At 40.6% G+C, this 20104-nt stretch overlaps 2 protein-coding genes and 1 non-coding gene across 12 annotated transcripts in view; 1 reads left to right on the plus strand and 2 right to left on the minus strand.

The window, feature by feature from the left end:
* LOC143134504 (CUGBP Elav-like family member 5) overlaps nt 1–322 on the minus strand; it is a 108067-nt gene extending 107745 nt beyond the window's left edge. For 2 of the 3 annotated variants that reach the window (XM_076294921.1, XM_076294920.1), the window contains exon 1: nt 1–322. This exon is cut by the window's left edge and continues 69 nt beyond it. In XM_076294921.1, the coding sequence (XP_076151036.1) occupies nt 1–310 (310 nt within the window). In that variant the 5' untranslated portion in view covers nt 311–322. The other variant, XM_076294919.1, reaches the window with a different exon arrangement.
* A 388-nt stretch (nt 323–710) lies between these two features.
* LOC143135785 (small nucleolar RNA U6-53/MBII-28) lies at nt 711–820 on the plus strand. Its single transcript, XR_012989216.1, has one exon. It is a non-coding gene; the product is annotated as a small nucleolar RNA U6-53/MBII-28 (small nucleolar RNA).
* Nucleotides 821–2937: 2117 nt separating this feature from the next.
* On the minus strand, nt 2938–12010 carry LOC143134507 (NACHT, LRR and PYD domains-containing protein 1a allele 5-like). Of its 8 annotated transcripts, none has more exons than XM_076294927.1 (9): nt 11906–12010; nt 9580–9828; nt 9226–9306; nt 7820–7861; nt 7559–7597; nt 6634–6661; nt 5004–5024; nt 4176–4254; nt 2938–3564 (listed from the first exon to the last, which is right to left on the minus strand). In XM_076294927.1, exons 1-9 carry the CDS (start codon nt 11934–11936, stop codon nt 3559–3561), a joined length of 576 nt encoding a protein of 191 aa, XP_076151042.1. In that variant the 5' UTR covers nt 11937–12010; the 3' UTR covers nt 2938–3558. The 8 variants fall into 8 exon arrangements, 7 of the variants coding, with proteins under 7 accessions (XP_076151042.1, XP_076151041.1, XP_076151040.1 ...); XM_076294926.1 differs by having other exon boundaries at nt 2938–3567; XM_076294925.1 differs by having other exon boundaries at nt 4099–4254; nt 11906–12008.
* Between the last annotated feature and the right edge of the window lie 8094 nt (nt 12011–20104).

Genomic DNA, 20104 nt, shown 5'->3' on the forward strand with positions numbered 1-20104 from the left:
GAGGCTTCAGATCTTTCTCTTCCAGGTTCCGCGGTATCTGTCCGATAAAGAGCTTGATAGCGTCCTGATCTTTCATGGTGCCGTTCCCGGGGTATACAGAGATCGGTTCCGAGACGCTCATAGGTTTGGCGAATGGGACGTGCGCGTGCTGGTGAGGGAGGAGAGGGGCGGGAGGCTGGGTCGGTGCCGCTGCCACCTCGGCTCCGCTGAAACGTTGGCTCGTGTGGTGGGGATGGGGCGGCTGCTGAGGCGGTGGTTGTGGTTGCTGCTGCTGCTGCCTTCGCTCTTCAGTTTGGGTGAATCTGGCCATTCTAGGCAGGGCGCACAGCAGCCGGGGCACACACTGAGCACACAAACAGACACACACGTCACGCACGCACACGCCGAGGGAGCAGGCACTCAGCTGGAAAGCCAGGCTCAAGCTCACTTTCTATTTGACACATGTCACGCTCGTAGCATACCTGATGGTGGGTGGGGATAAAAGGGGGCAGAGGCGGAGAGAGAGAAAGGGAGAGCTCGCGGCTCAGCCTCAGTCACGACTCGCGTCTATGGCTCTCTGTTGACCCCTGCTGGTTAGACCTGAATATTGTACTATAAAATAAAATCACACTCGGCCACTAGAGTTTACCTCCATTGAAGTGGCGTAAGATGTAAGACGTCACGCAAGTACACATGAGATGACAGGTTCGACTCCCGGTTGAAATGTGTGTGTCCGCTGATGATCCAGCCATGCTAATACCGATACAATAGGTGGACAGTGTGTCTGCCTGTGTGTACATGAGTTCAATTGAACTTCTCACATGTGAGTACTCTGAGGATACACACACAACAGTGCTGTCAGCCAATTTTGTTGTCGTTCTGACTTTATTCTCTTAAAACATCACACCGCATACTGAGAAATCCTCTAGAAAACGGAGAAAACATTGGAGAACCCTTTTGCAATTATGTTTAAATTAATGAATGTAAATGTCCTGCTCACGGGCACAATGGTTTATTGTAAACATTGTAAGTGTTTCGAAAGGTTATAAAAAATGTAATTTTCCGAAGTGTGTGTTATTTTAACCTACCTTAGCTGTCTTCCTGTGGCCACCTTGTAGGAAAGGTATAAAGAAGCACTATGCAACAATTTTAGCAAAAATTACCTTAATTATGCAGGTTGAGAGTCGTTCTGATGGTTCTGCAACACTTTCTGGGTCGTTTGGCGGGTGCTTCGTCTCCCCCTATTGCTTCTCCGTGGAAAAAACGAATATGCAACTTTCTGGACCCGGTCCGGGTAAATCCGGATGTGACTCAGCGGAAGTATCCAATCGCGCCTCGAAAATGTAGTCAGATTGTAGTTTCGAAGAAGACTGCAAAACGGACGCCCACTTGGCTTTGTTGCTGTTGAAATTGTAAGTAGCCTATACCTTGGGTGAACTTCGTCTTTGTAATGTGGTTTAATAGTCTCTTGAACAATGTGTTTGCTCGACCGTTTTATTGTGAGCCCTGTATGTGTTTAGCTTGGTTATGGAGCCCAAATCCAGCGAAAACCCAGAAACAGCGAAGGAATAACCAGACCTGCATAGTCCTTCTTTAACAAGTCGGCTACTGTCCTTTCACATACATTGACTGTGGTTCGCATTGTATTCATTAAAGGGACACCAGGCAACATTTTCGTGTTAATTAATCATCTTCGTAAGTCGGTATATGGTTAAATGACTCATTACAAGGCGAATGAAGACTCTCTCGCCCGCCCCTACTGCCTGTAGGAAGAATATCCCGCTTGCAAGTTTAGTGTATCGTACCCGCCGACCTTCAGTCTCACAAAGTCTCAGACATCGCGAGATGCAGGATCAGTTTACATCCTGCATCCCCAGCACAGAGGCAGGCTAACGAAACGCTAGCGATTGTTGCAAACGTGTGTATAATGGCAGAGCCGGCGAAGAAGCAGCGAAAACCCTTGACGGAAGATGCAAAGAAAATGAAAAGAGCTTCAGACCGAGCGAGGGCTCGCACACGTATCGTCACGTACAGACGCTAGGGGGCTAGACGGTAGGGAGTTTCGTAGAGAAAAACCTTCAGGCTTTCCTGGTGTTCCTTTAATCGACTTGTTCGGGCCTTTCCTTCAAGATGGCAGCGACAGGAAGGCAGCTACGGTAGACTAAACGCACCCTTCCCTCACCACACTACCACAGAAGTGTCATTCTATATTTTGAACATTGTCAGTAATGGAAAATAGAGACAAAAATAGTGTGTCTTTGCCCTTTGCACTTGCATTGTAAGACAATTTGGTGTTAATGCTTTCAGTAGTGGTAAATTTGTTAATTAATATATTTATTATTATGATTTGCTCACATTAGTAATATATTTTGCTTGCTATTTGTTTCGTTAATTGTTTTGATTTATATGTTTAGTCTTTATTTTTGGTTAGCTTACTACAATATATGGTTTACACACCTGGGGGCAGTAGTGGGCACAGGTAAAGGTGAATATAGGTAGGAAGTAGGGGGAGGCCTGTATGCACCTGGGTGGTGGGCACATGGTTTTTTACCAGCGCGAGAGATGCTGTATATTGTTTGCTCAGCTCGAACAAATAAGCCAGCCGAATCCAGCCTGGAATTTGATACATCACCTGCCCAGGGTGCCAGAAGTTGTTTGAATGTTTGATTTAAGTTTAATTTTCTTTTGTTGACAAACACCCACTACAGTTTGAATCTTTGCTTTGCTTTGTGGCTGCTTGTGCTGAGGTGTCAGACTGTGTGACAGCTGCTTCTGTGTCTGATTTTCGGTTTCCATCTCATCCGCAGGCCTGAGACAGGCTCGGCTGAGAGCTAGGCACTGTAAACATGGGAATGTGCCTCTCGTTTGCAGCTACTGTAGCTTCCTTAAAGTGCTACAATCTGTTGTTGACAGTCTCATGTTCTCAAGAAAATCTTCTTTGAAGAAAGTGACACTGAGTATCATTTCCTGAACTTTTATTTCTTGAAACTGGACTCATGTGTTAATTAGCACTTTATTGTCCCCATAAGGAAACTTTTTTTCCAGTGAATACAACATTAAAGCGTCAGTCCACAGTAGTAGTACAAATACAAAAAAAGAAAAAGAAACAAACCATCCAGACCAGCTGAACAGAGATACAAAAAGGCTCATGACCTAATCCTATATTGCAAGAATTTGTTTACAGAAATATCACTGTATTGCATAAAAAAAACTACACAATTGTTATATAAGATACTTAATGTATAGTTCATATAAAGATGAAGGTAAATTAACTCAAGTTCTTGGGGTCAACAATATTGGGGTCTGATGATTTGAAGTCATAAGGTGTGTTTGTGGAGACTCGGAGAGAGAGAAGAGAAAGAGTTTGTGTGAGTGTGTGTAGTCATTGCATAGAGCAACACTCTCGGGAAATGGCCCTTAGATGAACTCTGTGGTGTGTGTGGTGTTTCTAGGGTTCAGCCTGCTGTGCTCTGACTTCTTTAACCACGCAGACCGAACACCCTAGCTGCTGCATTTTGAATCACCTGAAGTTGTTTGAAAGTCTTTTTAGGAAGGCCTGTGAAAAGTCCATTGCAGTAATCAACCCTGCTGGAGATAAATGCATGTATGAGTTTTTCTAAATCATCTTTTGACATCAGCCCTCTAAGTTTGGCAATATTTTTGAGGTAGTAAAAAGCTGATTTAGTTATCGCTTTCATGTGGCTGTTGAAATTTAGATCACTGTCAATTAATACACCAAGATTTTTAACAGAATGCTCTGCTTTACACGGTAGTTTTGTGGCAAACTTTTTTTGCAAAATTGTAAAAATCCAACTGTAAATAGGCTGGACTGTGGGTCCAATAGGCTGGACTGACTGGGTACAATTTTTTTCAATTTTTTTTACACCTCTGATGCAATCAGCAGTCACTGCCTTCCCATATTAGTACTGCCTCTGTCTACATTAAGCAAAAAGTAATCGTTTGTATTCTTCTTCTTGCCAAACTTTACCATACTTGGATCTGACAAAATATGGATTACCATTGTCATTCTTGACTATAACACTGATGTCGGAATCAAATGCTTTGCTAACAAGGACCTTATTATGGCAGTCATCAGCAAAAATCTTCACGGTGACTTGCCCCTTTTCTGTTTGGAACGATTCATGACTATCATGTGGAATCTGTGCAGTATAAACACAGTCATGTGGTCCTCTCACTTCTACGTAGATGTCACTTCCAAATGCGTTAGCCACGTTGGTGTGGTGTGTGTTGTCCTCATCCCAGGCCCTCCAATATCTTGTAAATAAATACAAACAGCAGCGTTGACACTGATACCATCTTGAAATTCCTTACAACATATATCCCATAAAACAGATCCAATGGAGCACATTTGTTGAAGTACTACAACACACTGTTGAAGTACTACAATACATTGCAGCATGCACACATACACACAATCCAACACACACAGACACACATAATATGCACACACTCACACATGTACAAACGCAAAGATACACACATAGACTGTGTGTGTGTGTTCTGTTTTAATACTACAGTATTCCATTCTGCTAGATCATCTTAAATACACTTAAATACATACACTCTAAATTTAAAGGGACACCAGGCAATGTTTGTGTGTTAATTAATTATCTTCGGTATATGGTTAAATGACTCATTACAGGGCAAATGAAGACTCTCTCGCCCGCCCCTACTGCCTGTAGGAAGAATATCCCGCTTGCAAGTTCGGTGTATCCGACCCGCCCTTCAGTCTCACAAAGTCTCAGACATTGTGAGAAGCAGGATCAGTTTACATCCTGCATCCCCAGCACAGAGGCAGGCTAACCCTTGACGGAAGATGCAAAGAAAAGGAAAAGAGCTTCAGACCGAGTGTGGGCTCGCACACGTATCGACACATACAGACGCTAGGGGGAGTTTCGTAGAGAAAAAGCATCAGGCTTGCCTGGTATCCCTTTAAATTATTCCCATCCATGCCATTTCTAGGCTTTTTCCTAGAAATTGAACGGAAATTGTACAGCACCTACTTCAGAGGGCACTGTTCCCACCTATCAATATATAAGAAAAGATTAGTATTTTAGGTAACACTTGACGGGTGAGTTCATGACACATTCATAGCAGCTGTCATAAACTGTACATAAAGCATTCATGACTGTTTCATGAGACATGACTCAACATTCATACTAAACCTTTCATGAAAGACGACAACTTGTCAAAATAAAAGTCCAACAATCTCAAAGCAGCATTGCCGTTTTCGTTCCAAACCTCTTACCTGATCACGTCACATCTGAGTCAAGGGCTAAATATTTCATGAATATCTTATGAAATCTACATCAAATGTCATTTTATAATACAAGTAACTATAAGTGAAGTATTCGCAATCACTGAGTTTAACCAAAGTCCTTTTAGGCAAGTCCCTCCACTCGGCGGCCATATTGCAACGATTTTTGGGCACTCATAGGACATCCTATTCGGCAGAAATGCGCGTGCGCAAGGCTTCACGACACCAACCTTGCTCCAGCGGCGAGTTCTGAAGGGAATATTTTGTATTCATATTTTATGTGAATGGTTTAATGATTCAAGTCTTTATGACTTGAAGACTGTATAGTTCTTATGGTCATTTGTGATTGTGTACCCATGTGTACCCTGTGTGTGTGTCTTTGGTCTGTATGCAGTGTATCCATTGTTTATGCCTTTTGCCCATCACCAAGGTGTGAATGTTTGTAGAACAGCATGTGTCCAAGCCTCTGAAGGACTTCCCAGGAAAGGGGGTAGTTTTAATTAAAAGATAATAGAAGCTGACCAGACCTGATGAAGGCCTAATCCTCATCCTCCCTTTCTATTGCATATTCAAACTGGGTTGGACCTAGAGGTCACTCCTTCTTTGTGTGTAACTTTAAATATGGTCTCTGTTAGTCAGAGAAAGAAGAGAAATACTGAGAACATCTGGTGGAAACCAATGATGGGGTGACCCAAACATGTACTTTTCTCCCTTGAGGGGCACTAGGCCCCTCATTGAAAAGAATAAAGCCTGGATACTGACTTGCATCGTCCTTATTGAGTATCAAGAGAAATATGGTAGTAAAAAAATATACTATCAGTTCACAACACATGATTGGCACGATGTCTTCACAACACACCATATGATTGGCTCAATGTATTCACATCACACCACATAATTGGCTCAATGTATTCACATGTCAACGTTTTGCGAGGAAGGGGTGGGATATGTGTAGACCATATTGGCCATATTGGTGTTACAAACTAACCCCATGCATTTCTATGGAGGATTTTTTGAGTGCTGTGTCTCCTCATGCTGTGTCTCTGGTTTAACACTGGGAGGTAAACTAGCCTACATTCAGCTGACCCATATTTGTGTAACCTGGATACCATTCATTTAATCTCTCCAGCCTTTGTAAATATTTCATGAATATCTTATGAAGTCTATCGAATGTCACTTTACTTGTAAACTAGCCTACAATCAGCAGTCATTACATTATTTTGACAATACTTTGAAGATATAGCCTGAATATGTTTGCTTGTTGATTGCTATGTGCACATAGCAAACATACTAAATCCATGGAGACAACAGGACTTCAGAAAGTCCACCACACACCAGTGATTTATGTGCATTAATGTGTTAATGTCTTTACCTACCTTTCCATCCAGCCTTGACTAAATTGCCCTAAGGGAAGAGACACATGTTTTATTTTTGTGCTTTGTGTTATATTTCTATGAATGTGAGCAATTTATAATTGTTAAAGTTTAACCAAATGAAATCACCAAAGCATCATGTGTACAATTATTGTACTCAACAGAAAAGTTATACTAGAAGGAGAAATCATGTACATATGCATGCATGTACATATGGATAAGGCCTCTTATGCATGTACATATGGCCTCTTACTCATGTACATATATGGATAAGGCCTGCTATGCATGTACATGTGGATAAGGCCTCTTATGCATATAGATAAGGCCTCTTATGAATTGTTTTACTTAAGCCCTGAAGAAGCGATACCTAAACCAAGGAACCAAGAAACCAAGGAAGCTGCTCAGATAATGTCATGCTTTTTTCTGTCTTCTTACCGTTCCAAATAATGATGATGAGATATAATAAGCTACACATGTAGCCTAGAAATCTAGACGCACCCTAGCGGCAGAATTTTTTTTTATCGGTGGCGGGTATAACACAAAGTTGCGACAGTTCCGCGTGAATTCCCTGTTACTTGAAAACAAAAGAAGATGGCTGCTGGCCTGCTGCTGCTGGTGAACAGTGGTCTTTCGAATCGGCTTTGGCCGAGACTTGGAGTTAAGCCTTTCTTTAAGAAAAGAACAAACAACGGCACTGAAGTCTTTCCTAAAAAAGAAAGATTGGTTGTAGCGCTATCCTAGTGCGTGCAGAGGGAATTTGAAAGACAACCGTTTATCCTGCCCCTCAGATTGAGCCCTGTCAATGGTGTGTTCCCAGACCCAACATCTTGATGTGGATCTGGCTTGTCAGGCTTCTACACATGTGTATTAAAGTGGAAATCTTATAAAGCAGAAAAATGTCCAAACATGCAAGAGTGAGATTCCTTACCTATGAGGTGGAGGAAAGGAAGGAGGAAACAAAAGGAAGCTACGCAAGAGAAAAACAGACACATTATGTCAAACAGAACTGTACTTGACAGATGTGACAGATAACCAGGTGAAAACAAAATATTTTCAATGTCACATGCAAGTTAGGCAGTCAGTTTATCAAAGACAGACAAGTTTACTTAGTTCAAGAGGTCATATCTGCAGTCTGCATGAAATGGGATGTTTAGCACGCACACAGTATGCATAATCTAAAATCTCCTACCTAGGATCTGCATTAGTGTCGGTCCCCTTGGGACTTCAGTTACTGTGGCATTTCAGAGAGAGAGAGACAGACAGAGAGAGAGAGAGAAATAGACACAGACAGAGAGAGACAGACAGAGAGAGAGAGAGACAAAACAATCGTAATCCAGAATGGTACATTTATAGTTAAAACAAAAAAACCCAAGGAGACTTGGATTATGGAGCATATACAAAAATACAATTTCCACTTTCATAGAACTTGTTTTCAGTCCCGTTATATTGGTGCATATATCACAAGTGCATTGTATGGGCAACCCCAAATCTACTGTATTACCGAGGTTGTGCATCTTTGTCAATCCCTCTGGGACTATGGTTGTTACAGTTAGCATTCAAAAGAATATTGATATTAGCCTGGGTGAACTCAGACAAACCTTGTAGCAAATTTGAATTGGCTATAAGGGTCCGTCTGGAAAGGATCCCATTTGTCTGGGTTCACCCAGGCTATACTGATTTGGAGCGATGATTTCACTTTTCCACTAGATCTGCTTCAGGTGTTCCGATTGCATATTCTATGAGAAGGTACTTGTGTGTGAGCCTTGCATTGTCAACTAAGGCAACACCACGGTATTTGTATAGATTAAGAACCATCCCTTTGTCCAGTCTGACATTAGCAATGCATCTCTACTGCCATCTGCAGGGAGCAGAGGAGTGATACACATCACCTCTACTCTGCCAGAGAATGTCTAATAAGGGAACCTCCACTCTCGGAAAACTTCTGGTTTCTGAACTGGTTGCAGTTCCTTCTGTGGTTCCACATGAGGGCGCTCGTCCACGAGTGCAGAATGAATGGAGGTCTATGGAGCTGTACCCCTCAAAATCCACTTTTCTCGAGATATAATTTCTTTTCAAGTAATTTGAATAGTATAGGTATAAGTATAGTATATAAGTATATATAGGCTACTCTTTTGATCCCGTGAGGGAAATTTGGTCTCTGCATTTATCCCAATCCGTGAATTAGTGAAACACACTCAGCATGCAATACAATATTGTATTTAAAAGGGGAGGCAAAGAAAATACACTTGGCTTTCTAAAAAGCCTTTCAAACGTGTCATTGACGTCATTCATTACCACAATGCTAGCATGTTATGGGCAACAACAACCCAACCTGTAAGAAAACGAAAGGACATGACTACCGAATTATTTCACTTTTAATTGATAATCCACATCCATTTTGCAAAAAATTGTTAAATTTAAAACAATAAATTTAGCTATGTAGCTCCATAGGACCCCATGTATTTTGGACTCGCCCGCGACCGCCATTTAGGTGAACTCTGGTGAACTGCAGCCAAATTCGGTATGTTTGGGATCAATAGAGAGTGGGGAGGCTCTCCGTAGACAGGCTCTGACTCTGCTCTCTTCTCACCTCACCTGTGTGCTTGCCTGTCATCCCCTCGGGGGTGAGAGGAAGGCTGGGCAAATGTTTCCTTCTGCTCCTGTTCGCCTGGCCCTCTGGAAACAAAACAGAGCGTCACACACAACAAAGTCATCTAGGCTACTTTGCAAAAACATCTGTGAGTAAATTGCTGGTTCATTATTTTTTTTCTGAATCCTACATTCAAATAGCCTATGATGAACACAGCATTAAACTTGGTGCTGAAGAACTGTGCAACTGTAAAACCAAACAAATTAGTAATTTAAACAAAATCCAGACTAAACTTAACCCCTGACCCGATTATGAATCCAACCCCGTTTAGTGAGTGGCTCAAAGGTGGTAAATACTACCCAGGTCTTGAAGCAGGTAGGGATGGATATCTCTGAGCGTGCAGTAAAAGGCAGATTTGACTCTGTCCCCCCCTGAGTCCAGAGCTTTGAAGAGCTCCCTCATTTTCTCCTGGCTGGTCTTGGCTGCGCGGATCTCTTCGTAGGCCTCTACATGGAGCATGCCCAGTGACCGCAGCCTGTCAGCCAGAGGCATCACTTGGGTAATGCGTCCAATGAGATCTGCTCGGTGGCAGTCTACAATGCAAGCACCTGCAAGAACAGCAGCAATGTTCCAAATGACACTTTAGGAAGGAGTGATCATGAATAAGAGGCTATGACAAGTGAACAGGTCCAAAATAAAAAAGGAAACAGTGCTGGTAATACCTGTAACTGAACCTTAAACTCTAAAACAATTACCACTTCAGTGTATTGACAAGTCACTTGTGGTAGAACCTAAAGTTATGTGTTTTTTTTACAATAATTATAACACTTGATCACTTTTAAGTTGTCTGCCAGATACATACAGCACTGCAAGAACTCAAACTCGCTCACTGATTTGAAGCTACCAGACTATGAAGTAAGATTATAAACTGACTTATTAAACTATCCTTATCATAACTTCTCTGCAGACTTTCAGAGTTTACAATACTTCGATTTGTCTGTAGGGACCCTCTCCACACTACAACCGAAGTGTAATGCTAATCTGGGTTTACATCAAACCCTTTAAATCTTTAGGTGAGACAAGACCATTTGAATTTAATAATAACAAACAAAAAACAAAAAAACAGCAAGCCAAGCCTAGGTGAGACAAGACCATTTGAATTTGATAAAAAAATGAACTAAAATTGTCGGCGCAAAAAACGTGTTTGGTGGATTTAGACCCTTACTTGACAATTACATAAGAGTGACATGACACTGTCATGAACGTGTGTCATTAATATGTCATAAACGTTTATGACATAATGCTTCTTTCATGTCATTCGGTTTTTGTTAGGGTTAGAATTAGGGTTAGGGGTTAGGATTAGGGTTAGGGTTCATGTGTCATGACAGTGTCATGTGTTCATGACAGTATCATGTCACTCTTATGCAGTGTTGGGAGTAATGCGTTACAAAAGTAATTTAATTACTGTAATATATTGCTGTTTGCGGTAACGCGGTAATGTAAGGCATTACAAAAAAAAAATTGGGTAATATTTGCTAGGTACAAACTTCAGTAATGCGCGTTACAATGCATTTTAACCCAAAATACAACTTAACATTGTGCATATTATTGTTAATATTGTGCTATCAATGTAACTCAACAAACAAGGCTTGTAAACAAGAGCTGGCAAAAGGGCATTACGAGAACGTAAAGATCAATGCTCTTAAAGTGACCGTGCACCATTTATAAGAAAACAGCATTTCTTCATAAATGAATGTTAAAAAACACACAGTAATGGTCTGTATAATAGGCCTTTTATTTTACTTTAGGTGTTTGAGTTATCATTTAAATGTCACTCACTCAAAGCCACTCACTTAGGGCACCGAAATGGCCAGTAGGCCACCATCTTGACATGTCTTTATTAAGCTTTGATTTACAATAGGCTCTCTATTATGCAGGCCTAGGCCTTAAAGTTACAGTATTTATATCACAATTTACCAGACTTTGACCTTTTGTCGGTTTTTAACAAAATTCTGACTATAATTGTTCCTTGTTTTGCATCATGAGCACTGCGCCTATTGCATTCTTACTGTATGTTGTTAGCCTTAAGCCTAGCTCAGTCATTATGCTATACCACATCTCCCTCCATTGGAAGAGCAATGAGCTGCATTGAGCGTAATAAACTGCATTTAGAATGGCAAATCCATATTTCTAGATATTTTGGTGAAAGTAACTTAAAAGTAATTTTAAAAAGCCTTACAATTCAGAGACAGTAATATTATAATGTAACAAATTACTTTGAAATGACAGTAATAAGTAATGCATAGTACATTACGATTTTGAAGTAACTTGCCCAACAATGCTCTTATGTCGATACTGTCAAGTAAAGTGTTACCAAAAACAGCAACCCAAACCAAAGACTGTGAGATTGCAGTTCCATAACATTGCAACCATATCCGCAGTTTAGTTCCCATAGTCTACTGAGCACTGAGTGTTCATATGTGGACATAGTGATAAGACAAGACAAATAGTTGTAAAAAATATACTAGCATTACGCATTGTGACTGGTATACCTAGAAGTTGATTGTTTTTGTGACACTCACAAAACTTTGACTTTGACTTTTGACTTTACAATCTTACAAGCAAGGTCTGATTATTTAATGTATTTCAGGAAATATGAAAATATGATAAGTTAGCCATACTTACTCTCTGGAAGCCTACGATTGAAAGCTGGCATGTCAAACAACCTACCCAATGCTTGTAGGCACACGTTAATTTGACAAGTGTGAGTAGCACTGATATGTTTCACAATTCAAGAGTCGAACTTCCTTCCTCAAATTGCTGTACAAGGAGTTTTGAAGCTTACGTTTTGTCCAGTCTCTCACATGCACATTCATTTGTACAACCATCTAACTCAGTGGTTCTCAAAGTGTGGGGCAGGCCCCACTAGTGGGGAATAGAGACATGTCAGGTGGGGTGCAATGAACAGGGGGAATTTGTTTTTTTTTGTTAATCTTTAATAATGCCTTTTTTTGACAAGATTATAGATTCAAAACAAAATAGCCACACACGAACATAAGAGTCATAAACAGACCAACATGCAACATATGAATTAAAATAGCATCTGATCCAGTGGACCAAGACAGGAAATGCAACGTGGAACCATTTTTTTTAACATTACCTTTTTGCTGAGTTGATGGGGTCAGGTGGGGCTTGAACAATTATTTGTATTTTCTTTCTTTTTTCTTTTTTCTCTTTCTATTTGTCTTTGCCATAAACATTATGACTTTGCACATAGGCCTATGCCTATTGATACAATATTTGATTGATACAGCTTTTTTTCTTTTTTTCTTTATTATTGACACATAGGCCTGTCAGTCATGATGATTGGCACCCTTGCGTGCCCTGCTTAGGCGGGTGCTGAATGAATGGTCATGTGATATAGGCCACACTCTTCCTGCTGGGGCAGCCGTGGCCTACTGGTTAGCACTTCGGACTTGTAGCCGGAGGGCTGCCGGTTCGAACCCCGACCAGTAGGAACGACTGAAGTGCCCTTGAGCAAGGCAGCTAACCCCTCCCTGAGTGCCGCTGTAGCAGGCAGCTCACTGCGTCGGGATTAGTGTGTGCTTCACCTCACTGTGTGCTGTGTTTCACTAATTCACGGATTGGGATAAATGCAGAGCCCAAATTTCCTGCACGGGATCAAAAGAGTATATATACTATACTATGTTACCCACATGCCTGACGAAGATCCAGGGTGATTGAAACGTTGCTATGTTTTTAAAGTAATAAAGTTTATATTTTTGGAGCAATTTTTGCAGACCACACTTCTTCCACGGGGCTTGAAAAATCCCCACTTCCAAAGTGGGGAATGACAGAAAAAGTTTGAGAACTACTGATCTAACTTTCAATCAAACTCAAGCTTTTGCTTTCATTTGACACACAAAAGCAATCACATACGCACTGTAATAGTCCATTACACACTAGAGGAGTGATTTTATATATATTGTAGCGCAAAAAAACAAACAGATTTCTGATTTTAAATGTTATTTACATGTTTACATGTTATTTCAGGACACTGTGGCACAACTGGCTACAGTGTCCATACCACATGTGTGTCCACATGCCCATGGGGACCCGGGTCGGACTCAACCCCGGGTGCCCAATCTTACCATAGATATTAGAAAGCTAGATACCGCATTTGGCTCCAGAACTTACGTCAATGTCAATTTTATTTATATAGCGCATTTACAGACGGCTTAGCCGCACCGAAGTGTTTCACAATAAAGTGCAATAAATAATACAGGAATTAAGGCACAAAAACAAAAAGGGCTACAGTTAAAATAAATTAAGAAATGCAGAAAAAAAGAACATTTAAAACTAAACACTGGGGCATAAAGGGAGACACTAGCCAAAGGAAAGTGAAAAGAGGTAGCGACGCCATCTTGGTGGGGGCAACAATCACTGGAGGCCAATAGAGGAGCATGTGACTCTGACTGGAAATCAGACAGGTGTCTGTGATTGCCTGCAAGTGCAACATTGGCAAACTTCTGGCAATATTTTCTAGTGAACTCATTTGGTTCCCACAAATCACCCACAAGTTTGCTGCAAATCTGCCGCAAACATTACATTTTTGTAAGGGTGGCTGTTGTCACATGGAAAACCTTAATTTGAAGAGAAGTTTCACATGTCTTGCATGTTTTCCCTTCTACAGAGAACCCACAGAGGCTGACAAATCTGTAACTGTCTCTCCCATCACTGCATGGATAGACATGAAGCAAAACTATCTCAACTTCATTTCATCAAGCAGAAGGGCTCGATCAAAAGTGTCAATTGTTCACACTCATCGTGACTGGTCGGCTGATTGATTGATAAAAAATACTTTATAGTAAGACTATTAACCACACACTACAATAAATTACACTGGTGGTTGATATGCCTACACAATTCATGAGTTGCCAACTAACAAGTTGATTTTTCTTCTGGTATAATGTAATATTCAGGCTTTATAATATACTTAATGCAGCTGCAAAGGGCTTATGAAAAGCAACCCAAGGGTTTTTTGATATTACAAAATATACTGTATACACTGCCGCAACACTTACAGGAAATGGCCCCCAGATGAACTCTGTGGTGGGGATTTCTCTGGGCTTCAATATGTGCTGCTTTACTAATCAAACAAAATGTAGTTATTTTACAATATCAGCTTCAAACTCATTTTGATGCCACACTAACTAATACAGAGAGGGTGGCATCTCTGGCATTGCCTATGCGCACCAGAATGCCTGGTATTGCACTGTGTAATGTTGTGGTCGCAGGCAACAACATGATACTTTGCCGGTTAGACAAATTGCATAATCCCCTTAGTGCTAAATGGGGACTATCCAGTATGTTGAAAATCGATGACAGGGTGAATTCCTACAGTGTGTTACTTTAAACTGAACATACAAAGGCACTGATTAAATTCATATTGACTCACTCGTTTCACTTTGTTGACTTCTCCCCAACAATGTACACCCAGAGACAAGATGTGCAATGTAGCTTGAATGTTACTTCTCATTTGTAAGTCACTTACCTCTTAGCACTTAGCACTCAGCTAAATTAATAAATGTAAATGCAGAGGTGTAAAAGTCCGGCTTCAGAAAGTTAAAGTCCTGCCACATATTTGCTCCAACCATTCACTAAACCTGCTGATTCTAATTGGTGCAACTCAGATAGATGAGCTAATTGGTGAAATCAGAGACTTTCTAATGAGGAGACACATTACTCAAAGAACCAAATGTATGGGGTTAGTTTGTAACGCAAACATGGCAGTCGTCTATACATATTCCGACCCTTCCGCTGCCAAAAGTTGACATGTGAATACATTATGCCAATCATGTGGTATGTTGTGAATACACCGTGCCAATCATGTGTTGTGATCTTGCAGCTGGAGCGAGGTTGGTGTATTGTGATATGTCTGCCGAGTGGAGGGACTTGCCTGAAAGGACTTTGGTGAAATCACCTGTGTTGAGGGTACTGGTTGAACCAACACATTGCAGGACTACTTTCTGAAGCAGGATCTTTACACCTCTGTGTAAATGTGAACATGTAGGGGTCCCCAGATTACAGAGGCATCCAGGGCCCTTCTTGTGTGGGCGCGATTGTCAATGATAACAACTTTGCAGAAGTGAAACTATCCCTCTGGTCACCGAAGGCAAAATGGGTCAGCGCTGTAAGTTCCACTTCTGTTTACTGCACATATTGTTACATTCTGTGACTAATAAGGGTGTATTATTTTATGACTGCAATGACAGAACTTGCCCATGGCACCTCCCTAAGATTATAGAGGCTGTTGAACTTTATTACCTCCTAAGGACTGCTTGTCATTTCACCATGTGCAAGAAGGGGGGCGCATTGTTAGTTTCATCAGAGCAGATGTTTTTTCTGGTCCCTCTGTGTGAGGTTGTGAGGAAATTTGTACGTCTGCCACGTCTTTGGAGACGAATCAAGCAAGCCACAGCTCAGCTAGTACACCAAGAAAAGACCAAAAAACACCTAATAGGGCTCTAATTTACAAACATAATTCTCATTTCAGAGCAAATTTATTGACTATTAAATATTAACATAATATATAAATATGATCAGTTAAAATATATAAAAATATATCAAGATTTAAGATTAGTTTATTCATACACCTCATTATAGTTGTATAAGAACAGCACAACTCTTGGCAGTGTGTGTAGTTGTTGGCAGTGTGGTCAGCTTTAGTTTCTGCTTCTGACCAGAAGATGGCATTAATGTTGTCAGGAAGTGTCCCCAAAGCTAATAACAGAAATTTTCTAACACTAAAATTTTTGACTCGGTAATCAAGACAATTCTCTTATATGGGAGTGAAATTTGAGGCATTAAACACCAAAATAATTATGATCTATGGGGACAAACGCCCAGCAGAAATACTACACCTGGGATTTAGTAGGGGGGCCTATGTGTCTAATTTGGGGGCTTGTGGGATTCGCATGTTAATTTTTGGAGAGTATTATATCTTTGTTCTAGGGGTTCTTAAGAGTAAAAAAAAACATGTCTCCATTTTTTTTGAAGGTTTTGAAGGACCCAAATCAAAGGTCAAATTCAGAAAAGGTCAAATATGGTGTTTTGTCCATAAACCTCACATTGCTGGTATTATAGCATAGGGTTTGGTGCCTACAAGGTGTGCAAAAGTGGGCCACATAAACAATACAACATTATAAAACATTTTTAGGCTGATGATTGATCTCTTTAACAAGAAATTGTGCCTAAAATTCTCAAAATTGTCCGCTAAAAAAATAATACTTCAATATCAATACAATCAATTCATGCCTATTAGTGTGCTTGAGTGTAGGCCTAGCCTGCTCTGTCAGTTCTTGTCTACACCCATTCAGAGCACAAAGTGCAGAGATCTCTGTTAAATCAAGTTTAATAGACTTAATAGACTTTTACATAGTACCAGCTGAAGTCTGTAAGGCCTTCCGTAGCTTATGTAAGTGTGATGAAAAGAAAGGGTAAAGGATCAGATAGACAGACAGGTGTGTGTGTGTGTGTGTGTGTGTGTGTGTAAGAGAGAGAAAGAGAAAAAGAGACACTACCAGCATGGATGGATTATGAACTTTCAGGCCCCTGGGCCCAGATGTATTAAGGGCCATCCACTTATTGTTGCGGGGGACATTTTTAAAAATGTATTTGATGTGATTTCCTATATTCTGGTGCATTTTGGGGATGGCCAATACTTTAATTCAATCAGATTCATAGCCTATATGTTGATATGATGTGTTGATACTGAGGCAATGATTCCATGCAATGGCTTGGGCCCCCTGACTCCTTGTCTCCCCTGGGCTTGGGCCCGGTAGGCCCATGCAGTAATCCATCCCTGACTACCATTGACAGTTGGCTGATAGCTGGCAGTGATAGAATTTAGAATATTGAATAACCTGAAGCACATAGTCCTCTGTTCTTCATGGTTGGTGATATTAGTGACCTTCTAGCCTTCTACATTTGAGCAAGCACATTTTCATAGTCCATGGTGGCACAGTCTAGTTAGGTTATATTCTGAGGTGTGTCTTTCTGTTAGTCAGGTGATGGCACACATATTCTAAAAGAAACAGATTTTGGGATATGTATCCAGTGGCAGATATGTGTGGACTGGTGAATGAACCATCACTAAAGACATATGCCTAATTTCTTGTTTTTGTCCATGAGAGAGTATAGTAATTCACAGATTGGGTTAAATGCAGAGACCAAATTTCCCTCACGGGATCAAAAAAGTATATATACTATATAGAAATCATGTGAAGCAGGCAGGACTCGGTGTCTTCAGAAAAGACGTGGTAGACCATCTTTTGAACCTGCAGCAACACCTGCAACTGCATAAAGTCCATCTAGAGGGACTTTGTACACTTGTTCAGCAGCAGCTGCTTCCAGCATAGATAAGTGCTTCTTCTGTCAGAAGCAGACAAAAGAGTGTCTTCATGAGGTGTCCTCTTTCAATGCAGGCAACCAACCAAGAACTATAAGTAATATTTTGAAGTCAATGACTTTTAACAGGTAGCCAGTGTAAAGATGCTAGGATGGGGAAAATATGTTCATATTTTTTGTGTGTGTGAGCAGCTGCATTTTGAATAAACGGTTAGCTCTTTAGACAGGTATTATTACAGCCAGCATAATAGCATTGCAATAGCATTGCAATAGTCTATCCTTGAGATGACAAAACATTAATTTCTTGGCATCTGGTAAGGAGAAGGACTTCCTTATCTTTGACATTTTCCTTAAATGGTAAAATTAAGTTTTGGTGATCTATTTTATGTGATTACTTAGTGCTAGGTCCTGGTCAATTATAACTCCCAGGTTTTTAACACTTGTGGATGAGGTCAGTGGAAGATCACTATATGTAGCCTGTGATGTGGATAGGATATCCCTCATCTTTTTGAACCTAAAACCATGACTTCTGTTTTATCTGAGTTCAAAAGCAGGAAATTATTCGTCATCCATGTCTTTATAGCTCTTATACATGTGTCAAGTTTGGCTAACGGGGTTAATTCATCAGGTTTTATGGAGAGGTATAGATATGTATCATCTGCTAAACAACAGGGGCCCCAGTACTGAGCCTTGAGGCACTCCATATTTTACCATAATCTGGGTAGATGGTTTATTATGGACCTGTACAAATTGTTGACGGTTAGGAAGGTATGATCTAAACCAAGCGAGTGCTGAGTCTTTGATGCCTATCAAATTTTCAAGCCTAAGTAGTATGTCATGGTCTATGCTGTCAAAGGCAGCGCTGAGGTCCAGGAGGACCAGTATAGATACAAGGCTAGGTTTTTTGAGGGAGAGCTTAATAACAGATGTCTTAAAGGAGAATTCCGGTGTGATATTGACCTAAAGTGTATTGAAACATGATACCGAGTGTGAACGTATGTCTCATAGCCCATCTCGGCTTGTCCCCTGCACTCCAAAATCTGGCGCTAGTTAGCCGATGCTACCAACAGCTTTTTCAATTGTGGTGCTTCGGCATCGGGCTAGCCATGCAAATAAATCACTGTTTTACACCATTTACGAGGCTCAATGTATCTCCACACTTTATTGGTAGACTTCCGAGGGCCCTGACATTTAAAACGAGACATTGAGAACTTTGAAAAAGCACTGGTAGTTTACTTACAAGACGATTTATACAGACAGTATCTTCACGAAGTTTAGCGTTTGCAGCCATCTTGAATTTAGTCACGATAAGTCGAGCGACGAGTAAGAATGAACAGGTATGATAAGGGATCAGATTCCTAAAATAATTCAGTGGAAATGCATGGATTCCAGTTTCTTCCAGTAGCAGCAACTGGAATCCATGCATTTCCACTGAATCTGATCCCATATCATACCTGTTCATTCTTACTCGTAGCTCGACTTATCGTGACTAAATTCAAGATGGCTGCAAACGCTAAACTTCGTGAAGATACTGTCTGTATAAATCGTCTTGTAAGTAAACTACCAGTGCTTTTTCAAAGTTCTCAATGTCTCGTTTTAAATGTCAGGGCCCTCGGAAGTCTACCAATTAAGTGTGGAGATACATTGAGCCTCGTAAATGGTGTAAAACAGTTATTTATTTGCATGGCTATCCCGATGCAGAAGCACCACAATTGAACAAGCTGTTGGTAGCATCGGCTAACTAGCGCCAGATTTTGGAGTGCAGGGGACAAGCCGAGATGGGCTATGAGACATACGTTCACACTCGGTATCATGTTTCAATACACTTTAGGTCAATATCACACCGGAATTCTCCTTTAAACGACTGCGGTACATGCCCTGACAGAATTATTTATAATCTAGAGCAAAACATTATCCAGGAAGGGGAGACCAGTCTTAAGAAGGTGAGTACAAATAGGGTTTAGTAGACTAGTTGTGGAGGTGACATTGTGGAGGTGAGATCTAATATGTTGTGTATATGTAAATTAATTAAATATTGTTTGAGGTCTCATCTGTGATTCAGTGATTTTGCTATCTTTCAGCAATGGAGTTTGTGTATTTGGTGAAACTGATTGGTTATTGATCTTATCTCTAATTGTTTGACATACAATCATAATACTTACATACAATCATACTGTTGAAAATAATAAAATAACTGTTTTGTGAACTTTATTCAACATAGCCAGTGATTTAGGCAATATTTATGGTGTTAATTATAGTGAAATATACAATTTCACAAAAATAGGGTTAAAACAGGTAAAAAAAAAATGGAGACATCATTTTTCTCCATGTTCAATTACCTCTAAAGACAGTCCAACCACTCTCCAAAAATTAACATTTCAATCCCACAGAAACCACATAGGCCCCCTGACTAATTCTACAAAAAACATTTTAGGAGTGCACAGGAATGCCTCAAATATTGCATGCCAGGCAGAA

The sequence above is a fragment of the Alosa pseudoharengus genome, unplaced genomic scaffold (assembly GCF_046254945.1).
Source record: "Alosa pseudoharengus isolate Yale_2024_CS ecotype anadromous, Long Island Sound unplaced genomic scaffold, YU_APseudo_1.1 YU_APseudo_1.1_scf_2, whole genome shotgun sequence".
NCBI classification, from domain to species: domain Eukaryota; kingdom Metazoa; phylum Chordata; class Actinopteri; order Clupeiformes; family Clupeidae; genus Alosa; species Alosa pseudoharengus.

Bases quoted from the DNA above. Each gene is read 5' to 3' on its own strand.
- LOC143134507 (XM_076294922.1), bottom strand. From the start codon at position 11,936: ATGCCAGCTTTCAATCGTAGGCTTCCAGAGA. The intron at 6,662-7,558 runs GTAAGGAATCTC...CTCTTCCCTTAG, and splicing joins TCCTTTCCTCCACCTCATAG to GGCAATTTAGTCAAGGCTGG. The intron at 5,025-6,633 runs GTAGGTAAAGAC...ATATATTGATAG, and splicing joins AGTCAAGGCTGGATGGAAAG to GTGGGAACAGTGCCCTCTGA.